Source organism: Carcharodon carcharias, chromosome 10 (assembly GCF_017639515.1).
Source record: "Carcharodon carcharias isolate sCarCar2 chromosome 10, sCarCar2.pri, whole genome shotgun sequence".
NCBI classification, from domain to species: Eukaryota; Metazoa; Chordata; class Chondrichthyes; order Lamniformes; family Lamnidae; genus Carcharodon; species Carcharodon carcharias.
Genome location: NC_054476.1, coordinates 120,798,901 through 120,809,791, shown reverse-complemented (window position 1 = coordinate 120,809,791; position 10,891 = coordinate 120,798,901). Strand labels below are relative to the sequence as shown.

The following is a 10,891-nucleotide window of genomic DNA, read 5'->3' as shown; positions in this document are numbered from 1 at the left end:
TTAGACTTTAAAAGGTGAAAGAAACACATTTTAAGTTTCCAAGAGTTTGGGAAAACAAAGCTTGGGGAATACAGGGATTCACAACTCTCTACATTCTATACACCATGGGGTAGGGGCTGTGCTGTTTTTGAGGCAATCAAGCAGAGCTCAAATGTGATATGCAGCACCAAAGGGGTTTGGAAATGTTTTAAGGGCATATGGAAGATAAAACAACTACTTCAATCATCCAACATCGCTGAAGCAATAACATTTGACAATGGATTTCCAGAAGCACTTTAAAACTGGGCAATATGTTTTTAATCACAGATTTTGCAGCGTCCATTTCGGCATCAATTTAATGCAAAATCAGGCTTGTCAGCAAAGCCTTACATTTCAGAAAAGGGGCGTTTTTTTCGGTGGCAGCCCCACCCCCCCAACTTCACGGACACAGCCGCCACGCCCACTGAGCATGCGCACCGCCGTTGGACTACAACTCCCAGAGTGCGGGGCTGGGTGGGGCATGCGCAGTGCGGCCCAGGCGGTATGTTGTTTGTTACAGCGTAACCAGCTGGCGGGGCTACAGTGATACTGCTGGGATCATCATTCTGCATGCTGATAGAGCACTGGCTTTTCCCACCCAACCTCCTCTCTCCTTCTCTAATCTCACTGCCTCCTCCTGCTCCTCCCAAGGAACTTTAAAAAAAACATAATTTGCAGATCAAGTAGTAATCATATAAGGAAGGGTCTCCTTGCAGGCTTAGATGGTCCACAAATGAGAAGGAGGAAAAGATGGAGCTGCATATCTTAGAGCACAGACTGAAAGTAGCAAGTATAGCCAAGGACGGTATCCAGTTGTTTACCCATGGATTAATAAAACTTGCTTTTCTGCCGTCAAAGACAAGGTAAGTGCAACGGGTTGGGGGGGGGGGGGGTGGTGGTGGGGGGCAGTGGTGGTGTGGGGGGAAGGAACATAAAAAGGCAATTGAGACTCTTTACAGTTCTGCTTTTAAATTGAAACTGCGCCGGAGGAGAGAGAGAGAGAGGAAAAAAACAAGAGTTGATGTCATTGCTTGGACATGGGGGGCTAGGGAGAAGGTAACTGGCAGCATTGACTGGAACTGTTATTTTACCAAAAAAAAAGGGACAGTAACCTAGCTAGTTAGCAGGGCCTAGTGCAACGGTCATTGTCAAACCCACAGACAATGTGATGGGAACACAGCGGGAAAGTGGAGTTGAAATGAAAAACGAGACCGGGAAGGAAGGGGGGTGGGGGTGGTGGGTGTTGGAAATGAAAAACGGGGCAAGCGGATCGGTCTTCGACTCCGGGAGCTGGAAGCAAGCCGCCGTAACAGGGAAGAGGATAACTGAGCACAGGGCAATATCCAAGCAGCATTTTTTAATGCAGCGCTTGCTGGAGAGGGATCTACACTTGATTTCAGAGAAAGCCAGCTTCATTGCAATGACACCTGATCGCGCACACAGAAGCAACCAGAGCTGGGTTATGTAGACCAACCCCGCCCCCTCACCACCAAAAATTCAGTTTTTAGTGTTTATTTCTCCGCTTTGTTAAGACAAAATCACGATGAATATTTATGCACCTTTTTTTTGTTAAGACAATCCAATCTTCGGGTCTTGTTTTCCAGGTTTACTGAATGTGTAGCGATCCCAGCTGAGAGTTTTATCGCCTTTGTTTTAGCACAGTGGAGAAGCAGATACTGTAGAAATCCCATTTGTCGTTTTAAAACAAATAACTTTCAGACATTATGGGGTATTAGCTGGGATTTAGGAGTAAGGCTTTGCATCTGCTAATTTAAACCGCTCGCCGTCATAATCTGATATTTATACAAATTGCACTTTTTTAGTGAATATGCTCTTTCTGGCCTTTTTTTTGGAAAATACTTTCGATGCATTTCTTATGTTATGTGACTTGCTCTCCGGTTAGGCTCGGCGTGGTGAAATAGTCCACAATTAATCATGCCGATGCGAAAATGCAACTGAAATTAATTCATCTTCATGACAACTGAGTCCCAATGCAGCCGGAAAGTTAAAACGACTACACAAATAAACCTGTTTAGCGCCGCGGTACTTCATCTTGCAGCTAAAGTTTAAAAGAAAACATGATGAGGGGATTTGTTTAGTTCAGACCCTAACGTGTTGTGCACGTTCGCCTATAGGGGCTGCAACAATTTTTTTAAAGTTCGCTGCTCGCTTTCTTGCATTGCAAAAATTACGTCCAGAGTTTGCCACAAAAAAAACTGACATTATGGGCTTTGGTTCAAAGCAAATGGCAGTCTGGTTTGCGTTACTGGCTCTGTTAAACGATGCACTTTGTAGCTGTAATGCAGCACAGGACATTACAGCATTGTAAAATAAAATGCATAAATGTGCACTGACTGCACCGAATCTCGGAAAGATTTCCCCCTGCCGTTTACGTAATCGGTTGAAAACGACATTATTCAGCTCATTTACACTTGTACACAGAATGCATGGTGTTGGTTTGAAAAATAGACCGCAGCACTTGGTAGGAGCAGGGAAGAACCTGCGGGGCCATAATTGTGTGGTTTGAGTAAACCTGAGGCGGAAACCCCGTTTTTTTAATTACAGGAACCAAAGTAGACAAGAACAGGAGCAGAAAGGGTTTCCAGCATGGCAGCAACAGCCAGAATCACACTGTCTATTGAACAGTCATGGGCAAGTACAAGATTGAAGGTGCAGAGCAGCAGGCCAGAGACTGGAGGGTTGCAGTAAATAGCTAGTGGTGAGGAGCTTGTAAATCTAGACGAGGGGCTGAATAGTGACAACAGTATTTTGAAAGCCTGGGTGATTGAATGATTTGTAATCCCTAGAAGAGGCACTACAGCTGTGCAGAAAGTATGGAAGATAGAATGATGATATCAGCATGTAGACATTGGGCAGGCTGGAGAACATGGAGAGTCTTAGTAGTTTTGAATCTTAACTTCTTGTACTTTGTGAGCCGCTTTGAAACAATTTCCCCTTGGCTGATTCACTTATCTCTCAACTTTTCCAGCAAAGTGACAAATGGCAGTCAAATATAGAATGTCTTTGGAGAAAGAAGCTTGCTGCACTTTTATTATTTAGTTAAAGCAAATTTATCTTGAGCTGGCAACATAACAAAGTGCCTACATAATAGATGCTGGGGGATGAGATGGGGTGAAGGAATGTAAAGAAAGAAAATTGAATTTATATTGAGCCTTTTATGACCTCTGGATGTCCCAAAGCTGTTCACAGTACTTTTAAAGTGTAGTCACTGTTGTAAGAAATGCAGCAGCCAATTTCCATTCAACATGGACCCTCAAACAGCAATGTGGTCATGAACTGATAATCTGATTTAGTGATGTTGATTGAGGTATAAATATTGGCCACGACACCAGCGATAACTGTCCTGCTCTTCTTTGGATAGTGTCAGGGGATCTTTTACATCCACCTGAGAAGGCAGACAGGGCCTCGGTTTAACATCTCATCTGAAAGACAACACGTCCAACATTGCAATGCTCCTTCAGTATTACACTTGAGCATCTGTCTAGATTATGTGCACAGGTCTGTAGGTTGGAACTTGAACCTCCAGGTAGACTGTGAGGCAAGAATACTCCCACTGAGCCTTGGCTAGATTTTGACTTAAAAGCTCCCCATGCCTCGTGTGATGAGGCAGTCAAAGCATGTGCTTATGCCTGTTTCCAGTGCTAGTTTTTCCTGGTACAGGTCACCAGCCTGTCACCAAAGACTATAGCTAGAGGGGCACCACTCCACATCGTGCATGGCTAGCCAGGAGACTCTCCCACTCTTACCACCTTCTACAGGCATATCGGAAGGACTTACGGTTTGATAATCAACCTGTTCGCCTGCATTATGACTGCACCTTCTGTTTCATGCAAGTCCTGGAGTGGTACTTAAACCCGGAGTTTCTGGGATGTTACCCACAAGACACCTCCGCCTCAGGCAGAAATTTAAGCCCTTTTTTCAACTTGGCTGTGAAATACAAAAGGCCAAAGCAAGGGTTGGAAATCAAGTTTGATCTGGAACACAAATATAGGCAAGGGCAGTTGATGTCTGAGGAGCTAGAGGTGATAAAAGAGTGTTATGCTGCAGGTGGGAGATTGAAAAGATGACGTGAAAGAATTTCACCTTTCATGACCTCAGGATGACTTAAAGTGCCTTACAGCCAATGAAGTATTATTTCAAGTGCAAGTACTGTTGTAATGTAGGAAACGCGGCAGCCAAATTACGCTCAGCAACCTTCCCTAAATAGCAATGTGATAATGACCCGAAAATCTGTTTTAGTGATGTTGTTTGAGGGATAAATATTGGCCAGGACAAGGGAGGATGCCCCTTACTCTTCTTCAAAATAGTGCCATGTGACCTTTTCCACCCACATCTCAGCCAAAGGACAACACCCCCAACAGTGGTGTCAGCCTAGATATTTGTGCTCAAAAGCCTAGAGTGGGACTTGAACCCACAGCCTTCTGATTCAGAGGCCAGAGTGTTACCAGTTGAGTTATAACTGATATTTTGGTGAGGCTCATTTGGCCTAAGAGAGAGTCTGACTGAAATCCATTTTACCATGATGCAGCACTATTTGTTTGTGTATTCCTGATGGAAAACAACTGAGCGCTCAGTGAGTAATGAAAAGTCATGTGAAGTTACTTGAAAATGTGAATTAAGGCAGCTATAGGTTTGTGTATGTGTGTCTAACTTCAATGAAACCTTTCAAGGTCAACAAACTAGTCAGTGCTTCAATTTCCTGATTCGGAATAGGCGTCCACTGATTGTGCAGTTGTGATCTGAGTAATTGAGTAAGCTGCATTATTGATCTCACTTACAGAATTCTGTCTGTATATTCTTTCAAAGTGACAAATTTGATCTTTTATTTACAAACAAATGTCCCTCCCAAATATTGAACTGCATGTCAATGTATTCTGCTGAAATCCAGTTAATATATATTGTTTTTATTCAGGGGTAGAAGGGAGGGACACTAGTTCTTCCTAGATTGTATTGTATTAGATGACATTTTGTGGTTGGTTAGTTGGTCTGCTATATAGCACAAGCTAGCTTCAGTGAGTGAAGAATTGGATTCTTTTTCAAAAATCTATTTCTATTGTTTCCTCTGTCAAAGAGAACGGGGAGAGGTGTGTGACACTAACTTGACTTCACTGGCTCAATAATGATTCAGCTGTTTTCAAGCAAACTTTATCAGTCTCCATGCATGCATCATTCATGAGTCTTATTCACCTGCCAGCAAGAATCAGCTTCATATCTAAGTAACTTGGAACTCATTTCTGAATTTTACTAAATTTGGAAAGTGACTTTTCTCCCATCATTCCCTGGATTCATGATTTAGAAACGCTGCCAACTATCTGTGCTTTGCATCATGTGCCCATGACATTCTTTGTTCGTACTTTGCCACCCCAGTAACTAAAACATATTCTCAGGGTTTTTTTTGTCAAACTGGTGAGATATTTTCTCATATTATCCCCATGGCTACTTCTAATGGTGGAGTGACATGGAAACCATACCATGTGTGTGTGTGCTTTTATCCTATCTGTTCCTCATCATGTCGTAGTTTATCATGAAAAACAAATATGAGACCCGTCCATTTGTGCTATGGTGAAAATGTCCAAGTGTTTTGCACTAAAGCAAATTGCACCTTAAAACATTGATGTAAACACTAACAATGCTAGAAATAGCATGTGTGTGTTATATTAATGAAAACTATTTTTTTTCTATAGTTGTGTATTTTGCTCTTGTGACATTTGAATCATAACTTCATAACCTTCAATGTTAACACTTTAGACAGCATACTTTGTTGCCATCATTGCTTGTGCCCAGATTAAATGGGGCACTATTGGCATGAAGGAAACAAGAATGGAAATGATTAACTGCTTCTCAAACCTTTTATTACAGTTGTAATCTTTTGACTTTATTGCCTCAAAGCTTTCCAGTTTGCTTAAGAAACTCTTTTAAACAACACTGCTTTTTATTGGTTTATCTGCATCATCATTATTCACTTGCCATGGTTATTTAGGCTTGATAGGGTTGTACCACCTCAGCAATGTGTGCACCTACATTTTAAATGAATTAAAAGAAAAAAAATCTGTCTAGGTGCCTGCCAAGTTAACCCCTACATCCACATTGTCCTTGAGTTTATACCCTGTTGAGACTGTTTCTTGTTTGAAGCTATCTTTAGTATGGTCATCACGTACTTACACTGCCAATACTACTTTGGCCTGCCTTTGAAAGGACAAGTTTCTTCACGTGTTACATTGTGACTTGCCTGCTGCAGTGCATCTCCGCCAGTCTTCGCTACCTGTCCCTCGAAATCCAATGCAACTCAGTTATTTTTACTAAAATAAAAGTAAAGTACCGCGGATGCTGGAAATCTGAAATAAAAACATAAAGTGCTAGAAATGTTCGGCAGTCCTGGCAGCATCTGTGGAGAGAGAAACATAGTTAATGTTTGAAGTTGAATATGACTCTTCTGAAGAGTCATATTGGACTTGAAACATTAACTGTTTTTCTCTCTCCTCAGATGCTGCCAGACCTGCTGAGTTTTTCCAGCACTTTCTGGTTTTGTTTGTTATTTTTACGTCTGTTTGTTACTGGCTGTTTGAATTTTGTGGATCTTGAAGTTTGCAGTTTTTTTATTTATTCAGTCATGAGATGTGTGTGTCACTGGCTAGGCCAGCATTTATTGCCCATCCCTAATTGCCCTTGAGAAGGTGGTGGTGAGTTGTTGCCTTGAATTGCTGCAGTCCAATTGGTGCAGGTACACCCACAAGGCTGTTGGGGGCGGGGGTGTGCTGAGCTCCAGTTTTGACTGAGCAACAGTGAAAGAACAGCAATATAATTCAGTTCTGTCGAAGGGTCATGAGGACTCGAAACGTCAACTCTTTTCTTCTCCGCCGATGCTGCCAGATCTGCTGAGTTTTTCCAGGTAATTCTGTTTTTGTTTAATATAATTCCAAGTCAGGATGGTGAGTGGCTTGGAGGGACTTGCAGGTGGGCTTCACTTAATATTGTTACTTCATTGGTGGAGACCTTTGATTACAAATATCTGTTAGATTTATGCAAATTAACAGGGAAGTGGATTTAAACTTTATATGTGGCTCCTGAGGCACGATGGTATGCATCTGTGTGACCAACTAATGCAAAGGTCTTTAACACCTAAATGCTGAGTCAGTGACTACACTGTTTATAGTGGTTGCACTTTGGAAGGTCCTTTTAAACTTGTGCCATTGATTTAAAACTAACCTCAGGAAAAGTTTTAAAACTTTTCTCCCCTTATCAATCCCCTCCACCTGCAACACACTCAGAGCTAAGATTTTAATCTTGACTTTCAGGGAATGTCAGCCAGGGCATCATGGTTTCAGTGTTGTGGTCCAATCTCTTTACGCAGAGTGCAAAGCTGTGGAATTAAAGGAGGAAAGTGTTTGCATTTATATGAGTACCTTTCACGATTTCAGGATGTCCTAAGTGCTTCACAGCCAATGAAGTATTTTTGGAGTGTAGCCACTGTGTAGTGAAATGTGGCAGCTAAGTGACACACAGTAAGATCCTGCAAATATCCATTAGCTGAACATATGGGAGATAAGAAATGACTGGGACAACTTTATTTTTGTAGTCAAACAAGAGGGCAGAAAGGGCTTTAGTTTAACGTCTCACCTGAAAGATGGCACCTCTGTGGTACCTCCACTGAAGTCATAGAGTTATTTACGCACAGAAGGAGGCCATTGGGCCATTGAATCCATGCCAGATCTCCACAGAGCAATCCAGTCAGTCCCATTCCCCTGGCTCGGTCCTGCATGTTAATTTCCCTCAAGCTCCCATCTAATTTCTTTTTGAAATCATTGATTGCTTCCGCTTCCACCACCCACGGTGGCAGCAAGTTCCAGGTCATTACCACTTGCTGCGTAAAAAAGTTCTTCCTCACATTTCCCCCCTTCTCGCATTTCTTACCAAAGATCTTAACTCTGTGTCCCATAGTCCTTATACAGTCAGCTAATGGGAATGGGTTTTCCTTGTCTCCCTTTTTCTAGGCCTGTCACAATCTTGTACTTCTATCAAATCTCCCCTTGACCTCCTTTGCCTCAGCATTTCCCAACCTCACCTTGTAACTAAAACCTCCAGTGTCAGCCTTGATTATTTGCCTGAATGGGGGCTTGAACCCACAACCTTTTGGTTCAGGTGAGAGTATTGCCAACTGAGCCACAGCTGATGTAGATTAGCTTTCAGTGCTGTCCCGCCAAGAAAACTTGACATTTGGCCCAGCGCTGCATTTGCTTGGTCCCGAATAACTGGAGCACTCTATTCAAAACAGCTTCTTGACAAATTTAAAAAAAAAGTAGCAAAGCTAAACAACAACTTCAAAAACTGGCACAGCATGTAAAAAGTTGACAATTGAAGAATGACCCAGACATGTGAGAACAAGTAGTTGCATGGGCTTTGTAACTAAAATGATAAATATACATAACACTTGCACAGAATATAAGCACAGGGAAGCCTGAAGGGGAAATGCTGAAGGCACAAAATTGTTGGGAGTTTAAGATTAGGGATGATGCATTTGATTAATTTCAAACACGTACTGCAAAGTAATACATTTTTTAAGATTCTTAAAAACAAAGTGATCTTTGGAGTCTCAGCAATCACTTACCTACATCTAAGTTCCACTACCCCACCTCTGGACCTGATTCTCAGGAATTACTACTCCCCATTTCAACTCCCCAGTCTTTTACAGAGTGCTGCTGTTTTTCTTGAGCCAGGTAGAAAGTGCTTCGGTGGGAGAGATGGACTTAATTAACACTGATTTGGGATAGCAAATAGTGACCTGGCCCCCAAAACACTGACTGTCGCTACAAAACACTGACAGTTGGCATGATTGTAGCTATCAGGCCATCGATCCCTCAGCCTGGTTTTGTTCATGGAACCTTTTAATTGTTTGTTAAAATTTGCTGAGCCAACTCCCATGACAAATGTTTAATAATGCAGTGTACAGCAAATTTAGAGGGCTTTAACATTTGAATAGGCCTTGTTGCAATAACTGTGATCCATGAAGATTGCATTTGTAATTTGGAATGGAGCTGAGTGGGTCTTGAGTGAAAGGGGAGTTTTTTTTTAACCCTCCTACTGGAAAGAAGCTTTATGCAATTGTTACAACAATGTCCTTTCTGTCAGCTGTGGCAGTGTAGGTGGCACCTGTGCACTGAGTCAGAAGATTGTGGGTTGAGGTTCTAATCCAGAGACTGGAGCACAAAATCTAGACCATTCCAGTGTACTTGTGAGGGAGTGCTGCACTGCCAGAGGTTCCCCCTTTAAAATGAGACGTCAATCCGAGACCCCAGTGCTCGCAAGCAGAGGGTAGCCGATTAACATGATTTGAAGGCCAATTAAGGCCTATTGTCAGAAGCCCAGTGGAATTTTCCAGTCAGCCTCTGGGCCCCTGATAGCATTGGGGAACAGGCCGGCTGCCTGGAGACAGCCTTCCAGTGGCAGACTTCAGTGGCAGGTATTCCAAGCTGGCTTTGAGGCCTGCTCCCACCTACCTATCTGGTCCTAGCTGCAGCTGCAGGCAGCCCTATGGAAGGGTTCTTGGTTTTTTATTTAACATTTTAGAAAGTTGAAGAGGGGACTCCTCCATCCTGGGGCACCTTCTCTCTCTACCTGAAAAAACACTCTCCTTGTGTTTACTGCTGCAGGGCCTTCTGTTGGCCTTCCAGCTTCAAGAGTCTGTCCGCCCTTCTTGATTGGATGCTGAGCCTACCCTCTGGCCAGTAATTGGTCAATTCAGGGAAAATCACAATTAGGTGACCGTTCCGCATACAGTGCAGGCTTCTGACACCCCCATCCCCCTACCCCCGTTTGAGCCTAACATTGGGGTCTCGAAGTGTGCAGGGAAAATCCTGCACCTCCATTTGCGCTCTCGGGTGGAAATGAAAGATCCCATTACACTACTTTGAAGAAGAGTAGGGAGTTCTCCACCGGCCTGGCCAATATTCATCCCTCAACTCACATCACTAAAACAGATTATTTGGGCATTATCAGATTTCTGTTTGTGGGATCTTGCTGTGCACAAATTGTCTGTTGTGTTTCCTACATTACAACAGTGACTACGTTTCAAAAGTATTTCAGTAGTGCCTTGGGACATCTTGAACTCTAGAAATACAAATCCTTTTCTTCCGAACTTAACAATTTACCAACTTGGGCAGGAGGGGAGTTGGCAGTGAGGGCAACAATGCAAGTAAACTATCACAATAATTGTAAATCACTAATTTCCTGAGAGCCTCAGCAGAGGAAACATTGCTGATGTTAGGTTAAGGAGGGCCAGGTGTCCATGAATGGATCAGAAGGGCCAACACCATCACTTCAATGTTGTAAAGGCCTCAGAAAATAAAGTGCTTCAAAGGGGAATCCAGCATCTGCAGAGAGGAAAGAAAGTTTCAGGGAGTTGGTCCCCTTTGTCAGGGTGGTCAGTATCTGAAACATTAATTAATCTTTTCTCTTAGCAGTTGCTGGCAGACGAAATGCTATGTCTTGTCAACATTTTCTGTTTGCATTTCAGATTTAGATTATTTGCAGTGATTTTTTTTCCCGCAGTGGTTGTTGCTCCAAATGTAATGAGTTTGATATTGAGAGTTCAGATAACCAGGGTTTTAGACGTGGAGTTGTTACAAGTGATGGTTATTCTGTGGGTAAGTACTGACTGTTATAAGAACTAACCCATAGAGCAACCCTATATTTAAAAAGAACACTTTTCACAATAATATGTGCTTTACAGGATCTTTAATTCCCTAGTTACATGCAAGCGGTGGTTAGTGGATGCGCTGTGCAATGTCTCATTAGCCTGGTTGCTCTTTTAGCACTGTGAATAATGTTGTGTACTGATGGTTCCCCCACAGCCATG

The 10,891-nt window shown here is 42.7% G+C and overlaps 1 protein-coding gene across 1 annotated transcript in view; it reads left to right on the top strand.

Annotated features, from left to right (window-relative positions):
* The first annotated feature begins 553 nt into the window (after positions 1 to 553).
* Positions 554 to 10,891, top strand: part of castor2 (cytosolic arginine sensor for mTORC1 subunit 2) — a 200,348-nt gene continuing 190,010 nt past the window's right edge. The window contains exon 1 of the mRNA XM_041197678.1: positions 554 to 881. Within this exon, the coding sequence (XP_041053612.1) occupies positions 769 to 881 (113 nt within the window). The 5' untranslated portion in view covers positions 554 to 768. The remainder of the gene's footprint in view (positions 882 to 10,891) is intronic.